This window comes from Maniola hyperantus, chromosome 15, assembly GCF_902806685.2.
Source record: "Maniola hyperantus chromosome 15, iAphHyp1.2, whole genome shotgun sequence".
NCBI lineage: Eukaryota > Metazoa > Arthropoda > Insecta > Lepidoptera > Nymphalidae > Maniola > Maniola hyperantus.
In genome coordinates, this window is record NC_048550.1 from 13,940,517 (window position 1) to 13,958,985 (window position 18,469).

The window sequence follows — 18,469 nt, forward strand, 5'->3', positions numbered from 1 at the left end:
GAAAGTGTGTTTGTTTGTTGGTTTGTTGGTTTATTGGTTTATTGGTTTGTTGGTTTGTCCTTCAATCAAGTCGTCGTCGGTGCGACGGATTGACGTGATTTTTTGCATGGGTATAGATAAAGACCTGCAGAGTGACATAAGGCTACTTTTTATCCCGGAAAATAAAAGAGTTCCCACGGGATTTTTAAAAAACCTAATTCCACGCGGACGAAGTCGCGGGCATCAGCTAGTCATTAGTAAATACCGAACAAACATTTGCCTCGCAAGGCTTACCACTACTTCTAGCGTAATGGACACATTCAAACATTTCAGATTTTCGCCTAGCCTCTAACAAACTATAAATCCTTTGATCAAACGCTTTACGCTACCTTTGTGCATCGCCGCCGGTCCCTAAGGTCAACAAATTCTGTTTCCAAAGCATATTGATTATCGAGCGACACAATGCATTGCCGGACCTGTAACATACTGTTCTTTACAATGGATAGCAGACAATAGGCTCCTGAGTGTACTTTGATATAGATTATCATTATTATCCTATGCATGAAACTGAATAGTAAGAGGGTTTGCCGTATTCTAAACCGTTCCTACAATACAATATGACCTCCCTTCTTCAACGATTCCTTTAAACCGTTAGCTTTTGCAAGAGCTCTCAATCCAAGGTTGGTCTTATTACTCATGTTTCCCCTACTTATCAGGTAACTAGCTGATGCCCACGACTTCGTCCGCGTGGAATTAGGTTTAAAAATCCCGTGGGAACTTTTTGCTTTTCCGGGATAAAAAGTAGCCTATGTCACTCTCCAGGTCTTTATCTATACACACATGCAAAAAATCACGTCAATCCGTTGCACCGTTGCGACGTGAATGAAAGACAAACCAACAAACCAATAACACTTTCGCATTTATAATAAGGGTACTTACTGATATTCTGCCACGATTCTGAGCACACTCAAAGTTTAGGGTATTCGCATCCTCTTCTTATTAATATAATATGAAAAGGACGGACACAGTTCGACAGTTTTAAATTTAATTTAGAGCCGTTAAACCTCGTGACTTTCTTTAGCTGCCAGCGCGCGAGCTTATTGTTTTTTGTAGCGTGTTCAAAAATTTAGTCTTTAAATCTAAAAATCATGTTCTGTCCTTTTTTAGTAATATTAAAAAGAAAAAGATGCAGCTACTCTAAATTTAGTTTCGATAAAGACAACAGAATCGGCGCTATATCAACTACGGTAGACAAGCTAACTATGCTGAGATTTTATAGTGCAAAAGTGTGTGCGCAAACAAATATTATTCCCTCAAATTATTGGCTCTCAAATAAGCGCTTGCTATGTCTGACCAAATCATTTCTGGGTAGATATTATTAATCACCTGACATTGGCTAATCTGTGTAAAGCCAGAAGAAGAAAAAAAAACTATTAATCAGCTGATTATAGTAAGCAGGAAGCTACATCAGCTGTCCTGTTCTACTTGATCTCATTTTTAAAGGACGGACAAAGTTAAAGTGCGAACAAGAACTTAAGACAGAAGAAGTACAGCTTACCTATATGCTTGCTCTCGTTGAAGGCCTCGGGTATCTTCCTGGTGAGCACGGCGTACACGGTGCACACCACGATGAGCACGATGGGGTAGAAGAACGCGATCATGTAGGACGCGTCCACGTACGAGTCACACACCAGCATGTTGTCCTCGCGTGTTGGGTGGTGGAACATGGCGCGAGCTGGTGCCACTATCATCCACACCACAACTATTAGCACCTGAGGACAATCAAACATCAATAATTATTGGAACTATTGACGACCTCCCTGGTGCTGGTGGTAAGCGCTGTGGTCTTATTAGTGGGAGGTCCCGGGTTCGATCCTGGCAGGGATTTCGAATTTTATGATTTCTAAATTTCTGGTCCTGTCTGGTGGGAGGCTTCGGCCGTGGCTAGTTTTTTTAGCGATTTAGAGTTCCGGTACGATGCCGTGTAGAAACCAAAGGGGCATGGGTTTAATAAAAACTGCCAAACCCTTCCAGGTTAGCCCGCTACCATCTAAGACTGCATCATCACTTACCACAAGGTGAGATTGCAGTCAAGGGCTAACTTGTATCTGAATAAAATAAAAAAACTTCGTACGAGTCCGTGGAGTTTCGACTATGTACTTTCAGGTGCAGATAGCTTTGAAAAAGTTAGTTTAAGTAAGTAGTTTGTTGACTTTACCTAGGTTTCCCAAGACTTTAAAGCACACGTAGGTCCCATTAATTTCCTTAGCATTATCATAAATAACCTAGAAATCTTCCTGTCACACTCGTCTAACTTTAAAATCCTTCGCGAAGTGAGAGTTTCCATATTTTCACAACTTCTATGTAAGTACATTTTACTTTTCATGTATGGTTATTTCACATTTCCAAGAAAATTTCATCACGTCTTGTTTAAATTTTAATATAAAACAACGTTGGAAATGGTAGAATGAGGTTAGTTGAGGCGAAACTGGGGGCATAACGAGTCAACTTCGCGACTCGGGGGAAACTTTCGTTTGTTATGAAATTTTGAAGTTCGTATTCGTGACTTTTTGGAGTATGAAAGAACTTGGAGTATAGGTACCTAGCCTTATTTTCAGACATTGTAGTCAGTCTTATTATCCATACTTCCATACTTATTATAAATGCGAAAGTGTGTCTGTCTGTCTTTCACGGCCCATCCGTAATAACTGATTTTGACGAAATTTGGCACAGAGATACTTCGCAACCCGGGGAAGGACAAAGAAGCATACTTTTTGTTTGATTCCGGAAAATCATAGAGTTGCCACGGGATTTTTAAAAACTCAACCATTTAATTGATTTGGACGAAATTTGGGGATGGTCATAGGATACTTTTTATCTATCTATAGGCTATCACCTTACACAACTGTGATAGCCTAGTGGTTAGAACGTCCGCCTTCTAATCGGAGGTCGGAAGTTCGATCCCGGGCACGCACCTCTAGCTTTTCAGAGTTATGTGCGTTAAGTAACTGTGCTCTGTAGTGAGCTGGCGATGGGTTGATCATGATGATGATGAATCATGGCTATCACAGATTATCCATTTAATGGTTTTCAATATAAAACACACCTAAGCGAAATGCCATCATATTCAATCATCCCTTAAATAGGTAGGTATAATATTTTAACCGGAATAAAAAAGGAGAGGAGATTCATTATTATTATTAATGACTTGAAGGTTACATTTCATTAATATCTGAAGCGACCATGCGGAAAGATTAATGATGACTCTAACGAATCTGAAAACCTACTCATATGATGTGATAGGGGTTTGTCAGGAGGTGAGTACATCATCATGATCAACCTATCGCCGGCTCACTACAGAGCACGGGTCTCCTCTCAGAGTGAGAAGGGTTTTGGAAAAAGTCTACCACTCTGGCCATGTGCGGATTGGTAGACTTCACACACCTTTGATAACATTATGGAGAACTCTCAAGCATGCAGGTTTCCTCACGATGTTTTCCTTCACCGTTAAAGCAAGTGATGTTTAATTATTACTTAAGAGGGCTCAGGACGGAGCTTTATTCATACAAACGTAGGAGGGTAATTACTACATTATTTGATATTGCACGCTCAAAACTAAGTATTAAGTCGATTTATCTCGTCATTATCTAGGTTTATTGATATATCAAACATTGAAAATAATATTGATTTTAAAGTTACGAGCCTCAAGAGATTCATATTTTAACACTAAATTTATGACAACTTTGGGCGTAAATAAGTAAGATTAGGAGTATGAAAATTCTAAAGAAATTTAACATTAGACATAGTTTATTTATTCATTAGTTGAAATAACTATACTTTGCAAACATAAACTCAGTAGTTTTTTCTCAAAAATACTTTTCCTAAACCCTTGATTTCGCTGAAAATCATCGTGCCTCTCACCTTTCTCATACAATGTCAAGTGAAAAGCAAATAGGTTTGGTCGAGCGTCCTGCGTCACCTTAAAACGCACATAACTCCGAAAAGTCAGAGGTGCGTGCCCGGGATCGAACCCCCGACCTCCGACTAAAAGGCGGACGTCCTAACCACTAGGCTATCACAGCTTTTGTTTTGTCTTTATAATTTTGTAAAGGGAAAATTTTCACATTGCGAAGCTGGAATGGCAATAGGCAGGGTAGATATGGTTCAAAAAACCAATAAACGTTGGGGTCCCAAGGTGCTAGAATGGTGACCTCGCACCGGAAAGCGCAGCGTTGGACACTGGACAGATATAAAAACAGGACCACCCATCGCAGGTAAGGGCTGGATGGCGTCGTCGGCGCAAGACCGTGGCGTGTAAGGGACCTGTGTTCAACAATGGCCTTTATCGGTTGACTAGCTTTTGCTACGTTAGTACCTACTATTATATAATATATCCTGTGCTTATGCTCGCGACTTCGTCCGCGTGGACTACACAAATTTCAAACCCCTATTTCACCCCCTTAGGGGTTGAATTTTCAAAAATCCTTTCTTAGCGGATGCCTACGTCATAATAGCTATCTGCTTGCTAAATTTCAGCCCGATCCGTCCAGCAGTTTGAGCTGTGCGTTGATAGATCAGTCAGTCACCTTTCCTTTTATATATTTAGACTAGCTGACCCGGCGAACTTCGTTCCGCCTAACAGTCGATTCAATATATTTTTTTTTAAATATCAATTCACTATCAGAAATTCTAAAATTAGAATTTTTTATGTGACCACCACGAAAACTTTTTTGTTGATTTAAAAAAAAAAATTTGCAATTCGGTCCAGAAACCTCGAAAAAATTGATGTAGAAAAAAGAACCACCTCCTTTTTGACAGTCGGTTAAAAACCAATGACCTTGAAATATTTACGGAACAATTTTTAAAATATCCTCTTTCTAACAAAAAAAGAATGAATGAAATCGGACTACGCGTTAATGAATTACAACTCGGTATACATTTTAACTTTCATCCCCTTTCCTACGGGAACCATGCTGAATTTCGGGATAAAAAGTATCCTATATTCTTCCTCATAGTATGACCTCAAATCGTACCAAGTTTCATTGGAATCCATTCAGTAGTTTCAGCGTGATGCGCGGCCGTGATACAGACACACAGACGGACAGACAGACAGACAGATAGACAGACAAAAATGAAAAAAATTACAGTTTTGGGTTCAGTATCGATTATAGAGTGCCCTCGAAAAAATTTTTCAAAATATCTTCAATGTACAGAATTTGACCTGTTACAGTTTTATTATAAGTATTGATTGATTGATAATGATGATATAAACAACAAAGTAACACCAACATCACGTAAAACATCAGTTACAGTTCCAAAGGTTCAAAAGAAAAGTATAAAGAAAGCCACAAATGTAATCTCCCAGCAATCCCCAGCCAGCGACACTCGTGCGAGCAGCGGGGGATGCATAAACCATATCCCTTCACATAAACAACCTCCCACTGAGGAGTTGAGGACTACTATTCAATTTATTTTTCTTGCCTTTAAAAATTATTTTATAAAGGGAAAATTTTTCGTCTCGGGTATAAATTTGGATGTATACAAATCTGTCAAGTTTCAAGAGTTTCAAGAGTCGGACTCGCACAGGAAAGGTTCCGTACCATCGTACAAGGTAAGTAAACGCTTTTATGTAGAACACTATATTATTTATTTATTTATTTAACTGCACTGCGCCATCTACATGTGATTTTGTAAGATTAATTTTTTCGTGAACACATTTTTTTTGCGATGTAATTACAAATTCGTGATTTTCGAAATTTTTTTGTTTACTGGTGCTATAATACCTACCTACAGGTTTTCTTGACACACTCGACGGACAGACGGTCTGACGGACAAACAACAAAGTGATCCTATAAGGATTCCTTTTTCCTTTTGAGGTGCGGAACTCTATAAACCTAAATAAAAAACGCTTTCTTTTAAGCTTTATTAAAAACTAGATGATGCCCGCGACTTCGTCTGCGTGGATTTAGGTTTTCAAAAATCCCGTGGGAACTCTTTGGTTTTCCGGGATACAAAGTAGGCTATGTCCTTCCCCGGGATGCAAATATCTGAACCAAATTTCGTCAAAATCGGTTGAACGGATGGGCCGTGAAAGGCTTGCAGACAGACAGACAGACAGACACACTTTCGCATTTATAATATTAGTATGGATTTACACCATTACCTATGTAGGTAGGTTGGTAAATGGATAGTTTGCAACGAAATAGCATTAGTCAAAGTCAAAGTCAAAGTCAAATGATTTATTCAAAATAGGTAATAAATTACTCTTATTGATGGTCTGGTATGGTGTTAGATTTGTAAGATATAGTGGTGATAATTATTACGCAAACTTAAAACTAAAGCTGTGTAGTAAGTGTCGTAGTTTGTGTTAAATTAATGTTTTGTGTGTGTTTCTAATAAATAAATAAAAAATAAAATAAATAAAAGTTACGAGGGTTCCAAACGCGCCCAGGTCTGAGAAGAGCCCACAACAAACTCAGCTATTATGTAGTAGATAATGTAAGTAAGTACAAAGAATACAACCACCAACAAAAATACAGTGAAAAATAAATAATATGAAAACCCGCCTCGCGGCGACACTGTGTTGTATTCTACGTGGGATTGAAGATTCCGCTCTGAACATGTTTTATGCATTGCCAACTCTTTGCCTTACAATTTGCGACCTCCAGCGCTTCTGCAAACTGCAACCCCTAAGGGCCAGAGCATAATAAATTACGATTACTGTTAAACTTTGACCAACAAATATAGGAAAAGAGTTGCAGTCAGTATTAATTAGATTTGGGTTCAAGATTAAGAGACCCAAAGGTTTAAGGTAAAATCCATTCCATACTAATATTATAAATGCCAAAGTGTGTCTGTCTGTCCGTCTGTCTGTCTGTCTGTCTGCTAGCTTTTCACGGCCCAACAGTTCAACCGATTTTGATGAAATTTGGTACAGAGTTAGCTTACATCCCGGGGAAGGACATAGGCAACAGGCTTTTTATCCCGGAAAATTAAAGAGTTCCCACGGGATTTTGAAAAAACCTAAATCCACGCGGACGAAGTCGCGGGCATCATCTAGTGTTGTATAAAAATCAAAAATCCCTTAACTATTTTTATAATTTTTATAGTGTTTTACCAACACTTACTACATTTTTTTTTATTTAGATACAAGTTAGCCCTTGACTGCAATCTCACCTGGTGGTAAGTGATGATGCAGTCTAAGATGATAGCGGGCTAACCTGGAAGGGGTATGGCAGTTTTTATTAAACCCATACCCCTTTGGTTTCTACACGGCATCGTACCGGAACGCTAAATCGCTTGGCGGCACGGCTTAGCCGGTAGGGTGGTAACTAGCCACGGCCGAAGCCTCCCACCAGACCAGACCAGACTTCAAGGAAAGGAGATCGCCCGTGAACGGGCCCTCTTTTGTGGCGTCGTGTCAAAACTTAAATTGATTTTTTTTTTAAATGTGTTACTTTTTACGATTATGTTTTATAAGGATTTTTTTACTCTATTATTGAAAATATCCACAATTACAGTTAGAATCGTAAACATGCATTTATTTTGAAGAAGTATTAATTAAATATAACCTCAATATCAGCAATATAAAAAATAAGATTTCTGTTTAACCAGGGTGAATAAATAGAAATCGTTTGCAGAATATAAAGAGTTAATTATTTATCTACAAAATAAAATTAAAACCATGGTGACATAACAATTATATTAGGGGGGGGGCCCAAAGCTCCTAAGAAAATGGGCAATCTCTTTTCTAAATTTAAATGTCATCTCAAAAATTGCGAACCGGCAGTAATCGAACCCGCGTCTCCTGGGATCGCGTCCGACGCACTGACCACTAAGCCACAGCTCGCTTGCTGCCAGTGACGAATTTTGTGATATGTATGTTTACTCAGTAGTTCAGTACCTACTGAACTGTTTACGCCATCTAGTAGAAACAATTTTTGCAGTTATCAAAACTACTTTCAAAGGCCCATAACACAATATTATACAAATTTTAAAAATTCCTTTAAGGTTTTTGGATCAAATTTTGTCTTTACGGTGTGTGTGGACTTACTTATTAAAATTAACGTTTATGTCTACGGAAGACTTCCTTCAGTTTAACTCATAAGTTGTTAACACAATAGACCGTTAACACACTGTGGTAACATAAAGCTGATTAAGTTACAAGTGTTAAGTGTATATCCGATTTACGAGTTCGTCGTAAACTTAACACTTAACAACTTAACGACCGCACTGTCGTTATAACCGGAGATTAGATTGGCTTAAGTTAGCATTGACTTTGATATCTGAATTAAGTAGTAACTTCTGGTATAAATACATAAACAAGCTAGGTAGGTCCAATTTCAAGGAGAACAACAACAAAAAGGAATTGACGGTCTATAAACATACCAGAAGTGAAATTAAATTCACACAACGCGCAGAGGCTTATCGAGAGTTTTACCTTTTTACGAGTATAATAACCTAACTGCAATATTAACTTGATTAGCGCACAATAGTTGCAACCACACAATCAAAATGGCGACCTAAACACAAAACGCATTTAGTAACCGTTGAGTCTCGAGTCGGAACGAGACTAGCTTAAAAACCGTGTTGTTTCCGATTGACTATGCTGCGTAGGCCCTACTGGCCACTACTGCGGCACCGGGGAGGGTGGCGAGTGCGAAGCTCCGCCTGGAGGGAGCCCTAGGTCTCTAAAAATAATTTGAGAGGTCGGGGGGCAACGTCCTCCTAGGGGCGCCTCTTGTGAGGCTCGGACCACGGCTTAGGATGACGTTGGGATGGGTAGATTTGTTGGACTATTGGTTAGTCCGTACGCCCCCGAGGTCGTGGCGTGAGTCCACGTCCGGGTGACGTTAGAAATCGGGGACCTCGTCTTCGTCGGCGAAGACGCTGTGATAAGGTTGAATTGTGTAGCCCTACGAGATAAGGAGCATTGTCGGTCATGATTTGATCGTCGGGATCGTTAAGGACGTGCTTAGGGCGTCTTTTATCGGGTGGGGTGCTTAAAACCCTCAACCACCCGCATTTATACAATCGACTCAAGGTGGCTTCCCAGCGACAGATCACGTGACTTCCGTTTCAAAAAGGCGGCAACTACACGTGCGATAACAAGTCGTTCGGAAAATATGCGCGTACATACATTTCAGCGATTCATTTTTATCTATATATAGATTTCTCTCACGAGCTCTCATTTGGTACTTATAGCGTGTAATGGACGTTTAATTAGCCAATGAGTGCAGCGATTTCGTTGTATTAACTGCATCTGTTTGTCGAACCGTACGCGAGGGATTAAATTAAACTCAATATTGATACAACGATAATTATTTACTTTTCACAATTAAATACCAGTGTGCAGATCAATTTGGATACCTACGCGTCTTTTGAATTTTATTAAAATATTTTAAAGCGGGTATTTTAATCAGTTTAAAAATGTAACTCATTATACAGGCTAAAAACTTTAAACGTTGCCTGAAAATGCTCAAATATTTTTTATTGATATCTCATGTAAGGAAATAATTAATGAAATGCGTAGCGAGCTTCACGTCACGGAGTGCGCGATAAAGCAAGATTCCCGTACGAATACGATGACACGTAGAAGTTCTGGCCATCATTATTGTGCCAAAAAGTAGATATCTTGTTTAAGAACAGTGCAGACACAGATAGCAAGCTAAAAGTTGGGCAAATAAGGATAGGCCGCTTGGCATTGGCATAAAAGGTGAAGCAGCTCGGAGCGTACAAGTGCCACCACGAAAGAGCAGCAGCGGGGATCTCAGTTGTGCTAGTGACGTCTATCCCCCAAGGGGGGAGAGTGAGCATAAGGGACACGGAAGAGACCAAATAATTTGTAGGGAGTCAAGAAGGCGCCCCGGGGAAACGCTAAGAGCAAGTACTGAACAGGTGCCTTCTCGCGATTCGGCCCATGTGAGGTGAAGGGTTGTCCCAGGTCGCTTGGCAGATGTTTGCTGGTGTGTGGTGGTGTTGAAGATGCAGGAGATCCTGTTGCTCTTCATCAGAAAGGCTGTGTAAAACACGTTGAAACAGAGAATGGACTAACCTGTATAGGAGATCATGGTGAAGTAGAGTGTGAACTAACTTGTAGAGTTGATCGCAATTTAAGAGCTGGATAAGATAAGGATACGTCGCTTTGTAGATGTATACTGGCATGGAAGATGCAGGAGATCCAATAGGATCCAATAGGTCTTCCTCAGAAAGGCTGTATAAACTACGATGAAACAAAGAGTGGACTAACCTGTATAGATATAAGAGCGGAGCAGATCGCGAGCTGAGAGCTGGGCGAGATGAGGATGGGTCGCTTGGCGGAGTGCTTGCTAGCATTGAAGATGCGGGAGATCCTGTTGGTCTTCGTCAAGAGAGCTGCGTAGACCACGGTGAAGCAGAAGCCAGTGCCAAACCTGTAGACAAAAATATGGTGACTACAATCTATACCATCAATTTTTCCTTCGTCATCATCATCATAAAAGTGCTTCAGCTTACAGCCATAAAGGGACCTTGGCTTGGCCAAACAAATTTTTCCATCGGAGATGGTCAGAAGCATCTTCCTTTAAGCTCCAAAGGTAAAAAAGTTCTATTAGAAACGAGAACTTAACCAATATTATCAAGAACTTATTTGGTTATGGCTCAAACCATCAGCAAACTGGAGTTTTTATTTATTTATATTTATTCAGATACAAGTCAGCCCTTGATTGCAATCTCACCTGGTGGTCAGTGATGACGCAGTCTAAGATGGAAGCGGGCTAACCTAGAAGAGGAATGGTAGTTTTTATTAAACCCATGCCGCCACTTTGGTTTCTACACGGTATCGTACCGGAACGCTAAATCGCTTGGCGGCGGTAGGGTGGTAATAAGCCACGGCCGAAACCTCCCATCAGAAAAAAGTGGAGTGGCAATGATGGCAGTGGCAGTGCCTTTGAAGATCCTAAAGCAAAATGGACTTGGAAACTTCTAGAACGGAGACCGGTACGGGTAAGTGTAGCGTTGGGTGCCCTCTGGTAAGATGAACCGATGCCATAAAGAGGGTGACGGGAAGTGGCTGGATGAGGAATGCTGAGGACTGTGTATGGTGGCGTTCATTGTGAACGGTGACATCCAAAAAACGGAATTGATGGTGATGAAAGGTAACCCCAATTTTAGGTTACTGAAAGTCCAAAATCGGCCAACCGGGCACACTCGCGCACCGAGAGTTCCATGCTACAATTGTATTTTTTCGACATTTTGCACCAAAAATAAAAAACTATTATGCAAAAAAATAAATAAATATACTGGTAAAGCCCTTTCATATGATACCCCACTTGGTACAGTTAAAGATAACTAATTATTTATTCAGTAACACATTTTAATTTTTTGTTTGTTTGATGTAACCACAAATTCACAGTTTCGGATTTATTCCTTCACTTGTGCTATGACACCTACCTAAGTACCTACCAAATTTCATGATTCTAGGTCAACGGGAATTATTACCCTGTAGTTTTTCTTGACAGACACGACGGACAGACAGACAACAAAGTGATCCTATTAGGGTTTCTTTTTTCCTTATGAGGTACGGAACCCTAAAAAGTTAAAGAAGAAGAGTGTACCTCTGTATGGAACACAAGATATCAGTCGGCCGGAAGACCAGCGCGAAGGTGACGAGGTAGCACATGAGGATGCCGGCGAGCAGGACGTAGGATAGTTCCCTTCCGCTCGCACGTACTACTGGCGTCGAGCTGTGGCGGACCCATACTCCGCCGACAAACCTGGGGCGATGACAAATAGAATATCAGGTTTAGGCCCACTGCTGGACATAGGTCTCTTGTAGACACTTCCACATGCCACTGTCTTGCGCCGCCTGAATCCAGCTGGTCCCTGCGACTCGGACCACCTAGTGGGGAGAGGGTGGTTTATCGGTTTTTCAAACTTTTTTTTAATTTTAGTGCCAACAGTAGTAATATTGAAACTGAATTGAAGGTTCTGCATACTTTTGATACTTAAATCGATGTACGAAATTAGGAAAGATTCGTACATCGAATCGATTCCTGTGTACGAAGGCTCCCCACTATGTACGAATGTACCTTAGTCGATGTACGAAGCTACCCCGCATATGGGGTGCTTTCGTACGATTTCCATTTTTTGGGAAATTCATCATAGCCATGTTATTTTACTTTGCACCAACACTAAACTACACTATAATTAAAGTCAGATAACTAGGTAATCCAGCAGCATTGAAATTATTTTGAAATATTTATTAGTTTTGTTTTTACATGAGCTAGAGTAAAAAGTGTACGAATCCTACCCTAAAGAAATACAAGCAGGTTAGCAACGGTAGCGCAGAGGGCTTAATGGATTTTAATTTTAAACGAGCGGTTCGTATCAGTGACCCCTGCTTTATTTTATAAATCGGCTTAAATCCAGGCACGGAGCCAGCGTATTGCCAGGTGATTAAATGCCGTTATTAAGCAAGCAATTAATACGTAAAAGTAAATTATCGAGATGTTGACCGATGTAGGGGCAAAATTTTCCCGGTATTAGCGATTTCGTCCGCGTGAACTACACAAATTTCAAATCCCTATTTTACATCCTTAGGGTTGCGATCTTTAAATATGAGATCTAAGATAATAAGAGCTTAATAAAACATGTCATAATGCTAAATGCAAAATATTAACTACAGAACTACTTTATACACAATTTCACGATTCTAGCTTGAAAAATGATAGACTTTAGGGTTTGAATTTTAAAAAATTCTTTCTTAGCGGATGCCTACGTCATAATAATATAGCTATCTGCATGCCAAATTTCAGCCCGATCCGTCCAGTAGTTTGAGCTGTGCATTGATAGATCAGTCAGTCAGTCATTCACCTTTTACATATTATTTAGACTAGTTGATGATCGCGACTTCGTCTGCCTGGACTTAAGTTTTTAAAAATCCCGAGGAGCTTTTAGATTTTTCGGGATAAAAAGCCTATGTCACTCTCCAGGTCTTTATCTATACCCATGCAAAAAATCACGTCAATCCGTTGCACCGTTGCGACGTGTTTGAAGGACAACAAACAAATACACTTTCGCATTGTAATACTTACGCCGTAATCAATATTCCCACAGAAGAGAAGGACATGGCACCGATCGCCCACGCCGAGTCGGGCCTTAGGTAGGCCTCCGGGATGGGTCTGCAGCGGGTCTTGGTGAGGTCCGGCAGAGTGCCCCACGGACAAACTTGGCACGCGGTCTCCAGCTCTGGAGAACGAATCTGTTGGCAAGAAAATATTTTTTTTGAGTTATTAAAGATCTTATTTTTTTTTAAAAGGGATGCGGTGGTCTCGATGAGGTTTTAGATTTAATTTAATTTATTTTAATTTTAATGAAATGTTGTTTTATTTTACTTTTAATTTAGATTTAAGTTTTTAATATAATTGTCTATCGATGTTTAGAGAATAATTACATTAACATTTTAATAATTAAAATGATTTATGACCATCTGAGTTCTGACTGAAAGGTTACCTAATAGCTAAGGGCGTTTATGCACTCATCCATGATTTGACGAATTCGTCAAAAATATGAATCGAATGTATGGTCCGTACAAAATGATACGAACCGAATACGAACGAGTGCACAATCGCCCTATGTCATTTAAAGTTTATTCTGGGTACCTACTTTATTTTTATGTACCCCTCCATCTATTATCTAGCAGGATTTTTTCTATAATCATTAGTAGATCCACTCGAACAATATCGCAAAGTATCAAGACTGTTGGAAGTAAAAAGAAGTAGTCTTGAAACTTTGGAATATTGTTCGGAAGGGTCTACTAATGAACATAGAAAAAAATCTGATGGAAAACATAGGGATAGATAAAAGAAGGTCGTGTCTACTTAGTTGATTAATTATAGTTCAAGTACTTTATAAGCTCTTAATAGTAGGTATAATATTGTTCAAGTTATAAGAGTGGATATAAGTAGCTGATGCCCGTGGCTTCGCCCGCGTAGATTTAGGTTTTTGAAAATCCCGTGGGAACTTTATATTTTCCAGGACAGAAATTTGCCTATCCGTTCCCAGGATGCAAGGTATCTCAGTACCTACCTACCTGTAAAAACATTTAAACGGATGATTCTTTAAAAATCCCGTGGGATCACTAGGTTTTAGGATTCTATTCCTTACAGCATCAGGGTTGAGGAGCTGGGTCCTTGAGTTCAACGATAAAGTCTTTGAACCTCTAATACCTCCAATATCAATTTATAACCGACAGTTTCTAAATCCCGTACAGCATCAGGATTGAGAAGCTGGAATCCAAATTTTTTATGAGACAATGTCACAAAGTTTCTCTATAGATAAAAAAAAATTACGCAAATCCGTTCAGAAATTTCGGAGATTTCGGTAGAAAAACACAACTCCTCCTTTTTTGAAAGTCGGTTAAAAAGTAGCCTATGTAAATCCTCTACTTGTCAGTGAAAGTCCCGTCAAAATAGCTAGTATTTACTTTAAACTTGAATAAAAAATTGTCATTGTGTTAACTTATTAGAGGACCAAGTTGCAGGATGTTAGTAGATTTAATTTATAATATAGTTAACGGCGTTTGAGCACATGAACAGATAATATTTGAGGTTCACTAATTTAATAGTAGGTACCTATTGCATCTTGTATAACACATACAAAATCAAAGAGTTCGCACGGGATTTTTAAAAACCAAAATCCACGCTAACGAAGCTGCGGGCATCAGCTATTTTAATAATAACAGTAAGGTGTATTCTTCTAAATATATAAAAGGACAAGCTGACTGACTGACTGATTGATGTATGCACAGCTCAAACCACTGGACGGATCGGGCTGAAATTTGGCATGCAGATACTCGTTGCTATTATGGCGTAGGCATCCGCTAAGAAATTATTTTTGAAAACTCAACCCTTAAGGGGGTGAAATAGGTGTTCGAAATTTGTGTAGTCCACGCGGATGAAGTCGCGGACATAAGCTAGTCTAAATATATAAAAGGACAAGCTGACTGACTGATCTATCAACGCACAGCTCAAACTACTGGACGGATCGGGCTGAAATTTAGCATGCAGATAGCTATTACGACATAGAGATCGATTAAGAAAGGATTTTGAAAAAATCATCCCATAAGTGGGTAAAATAGGGGTTTGAAATTTGTGCAGTCCATATAAAGTCGATGACATTTACAGAGAGCGGCCATACAGTGCGACAAGGCTATCATAGCGCGTGGCGAAAATCGGAACTAACGTTTCCGTCAAGTGTCCCCTTTGTTCTTGTTTGAATATTCTAAGCCTTTGCACTTGCAGCTCCTGCCTTCCGCCTCAGAAAAGTCCAAAAGTCATTTGTGGGTATTGGTATTACCTTTTATAATAAAATCCCGCAAACTATTTTGGACTTACCTTTGCACAAGTTTAAAAAATCTATTAAAAATATGCTCCTGAAAAAAGCATATTACACAATTGAAGATTATCTAAATGATAAAAGAGCGTGGATTTGACCTGCAGCTCGTTCCGGCGACGCACAAGACTGCAAATACTATTTTATACATGGCATAATTTTGTACCTATATCAAATATTTGAAAAGAGCAACCGCCGAGTTTCTTGCTGGTTCTTCTCGGCAGGAAAGGCATTCCGAACCAGTGGTAGATGCATCCGACTATTCGTAAGCACTTGTAAAAGTTTATACTGTGACGTTGTAAATTTTGAACTACTAATTAGCGTTTCGCTTTTAATTAAAATCTATTTTGTTCAAAGTATGTTGGTGCCACCTAGCATCAAGGTGCAGAACTACGCGTGGGTCGATGTTCAGAGTTCATTCGAGCCACAATAGATGGCGTTTGCTTCGTTGTCAATTGTCGTAAAAATAAAACAAAATAATTAAATAAAACCATAATATCATTTGTTTATTGTTAAGTCATTAACAAAACGGTTCTTATAATATATCCTTAGGTTCCGCAAATATTCAAAAATGAATTGGCTTTATGATCAAACTAACTGAGAGCGGCCACACTCGGGTTGCGTCTGGCAACACCGATTGGTGAGATTTAGAATTTTCTGGAGTCAACATGTGAAGACGAATTTTTTTCGTTCCAGGAAAATCTCATTCTTTTTCGCCCATGGCTTCGCCTGGGAAAATACAATAGTTATAAATTTAGTCATCCTAACGTATTTCAATGTTTCATCAATTATGGTGAGTGAAAAATCAAGTAATGTGGATTCGACAAAATGGCGGTTTGGTTAGAGAAAATCCTAATTTCATGATTTCCTTTCAGTTCCAGTTATTTTACCTTCCCAAATAAATGAGGATAATGGGTTGTGGGTGGACTCCTGAAAACCATTGGTGGCCAGGAGTTCAATAGGTGAGTTGTGTTTGATCGGGAAAATTCCACGTGTCGAAATTTTCACACAGCACAAATTATAATCTTGTTTTTTTCTTTGTTGCAGGGTTTCCGTTTGCGTTTCCGTTTTTAGTTTTCGGTTTTCCGTTTTTCGCTTTCGTTTTCCGTATTTATTTCTTTTGCACATTCACGTGGGCAACTTAATTCTATGGATAAGACTTGGTGAAAATCTTTGTAATGAAACATTTCGGTTGTGAAGAATCAAGTTAAATCGAGTTTTGGGAGCTTGGCCGATGCCGTCCAGCTACCTTGCAGTCTTCGCACCTACAAGTAAGCAAATGTTTGTATCCTGGAACAGTTTAGTGAACCTTCTTAGTGTATGTGTACAGTAAGAACCCTGTCTTTACTACTGAGCTTTTATTTTGAAACAATTTTATGAATTTTACTGTGTCATTGTCTATTCCATGCCAATGGCATCTTAAATTTAAAACATAGATTTTATGTACTATCTACCTAAGGCATTCTAATGTATCTAAATTAAGTCTTGGCATTAAGCTAGAATAACTAAGCATTAGTAGCCATCACTATGTATTAAGCGACCCCGGTAAAAGTTACATTAAAAACAATTTTGCCTAACATCTAGCAAATTTCATTTATAACACCTCATATACATTACAAGGGAGTCGACGGCTAGCTTCTATTCTTTACTAGGTAGATAGATCAAGTAAAGTAAATTTTTTTTTTTCCTCTAATCTTTGTAAGGTGGTAGATTATTCCGTATCCGGGTATATTTCCATTCCGCCCAATTTACCACCCTTACAATACGAATAAAAAAGATTTTCATTTCAAAAAGATTTTCATTTCATTTCATTTCATTTGTTCTCCAACAGCGCCCCCCTGTCAATGTCATTCAAGTGCCAAGAGAGCCTTGTCGTACTGTATGTCATAACTGCTTACTAACATACCATTGAACAGAGTATAGGTCACCTCATACTGCGTGCAGTTGAAGCAGTGCCAACAGCAGCTCTCCCCCTCCACGTACTGCTTGGCCTGGCCCAGCTCGCACTCCGCGCTGCAAACCGACTCCGGCGGACGCCGCTCCCCCCACTTGAACTGAATAGCTGTCAAAGATAAACATTATTAAGTTAACAGATGACTTTTCTGGCAAAAGAGAGACAATTTGTCTGGTACTAACTGAGATCTAGCTGCACCTATCAGCTAGATCTCAGTTAGTACAGTTCGGTGAGGGAAAACATCGTGAGGGCACCAGCTGCCTGAGAGTTCGACAGACTGTTTTTATTTATTTACTAGCTGATGCCCGCGACTTCGTCCGCGTGGAATTAGGTTTTTAAAAAATCCCGAGGGAGCTCTTTGATTTTCCGGGATAAAAAGTAGCCTATGTCACTCTCCAGTGGCCCTACCGCGGTTGTTTGACAGCTACAATGTCACGATCGCAATCATCTCTGATTGGTTAATGCTCGCTCACTATTGGCCACAATGCATTGTTGTAACAAGAATCGCACAAATTCAGCCAATCACAACAATTGAGATTGTAATAATGATTGATGCAGGTTTTAGACAATCGCCCTACTGGTCTTTATCTATACCCATGCAAAAATACGTCAATCCATTGCACCGTTGCGACGTGATTATCAAACGATAGACGTCCACTGCTGGATGTAAGTTTCTTTTTTTTCTTTTTCTCTCTTCCACACGCCATGGTCTTGCGTCGCCTGAATCCAGCGGCTAGCCACTACTTAGTAGGAGCCATCTAGGTCGGCGATGGGTTGATGATGATGGAACAGGTTTTAAATCAGATTTTTCTGTGCTAAAACAAAATTATTCCAGGTCACACAATCATCTCCAATGATCACAACATCCGCAAGAAATTCAAATGAGGTATTAAAATTCGGAGGACGGTTGGGGCAACTTAATTCCGCAATTAGGCGGTCAAATAGGATCCGCTGATCAGGCGACATGCAAATCATGTTCTCGCTCCGGGTACCCTGTTTATTTTTGGAATTTAATTTGACGAGCTTAGTTAGCGATATTTTTGTAAATTAAGGAAAATTGTTTGCATATTACCATAGGTTTACATTATAAAGGTCTATTCAGTAAGAATTTAGATTTTTAAATGCTGCCATTTCCGATTGTAAAAATAAATTTAATTATTGACA

The 18,469-nt window shown here is 39.5% G+C and overlaps 1 protein-coding gene across 1 annotated transcript in view; it reads right to left on the reverse strand.

Annotated features, from left to right (window-relative positions):
* The window catches only part of LOC117989190 (metabotropic glutamate receptor 2-like), a 221,558-nt gene that overhangs the window by 8,959 nt on the left and 194,130 nt on the right, over positions 1-18,469 (reverse strand). The window contains exons 12-16 of the mRNA XM_034976516.2: positions 17,280-17,413; positions 13,053-13,219; positions 11,574-11,732; positions 10,229-10,391; positions 1,538-1,751 (exon numbers count right to left, since the gene is read on the reverse strand). Of these exons, the coding sequence (XP_034832407.1) occupies positions 1,538-1,751; positions 10,229-10,391; positions 11,574-11,732; positions 13,053-13,219; positions 17,280-17,413 (837 nt within the window). The remainder of the gene's footprint in view (positions 1-1,537; positions 1,752-10,228; positions 10,392-11,573; positions 11,733-13,052; positions 13,220-17,279; positions 17,414-18,469) is intronic.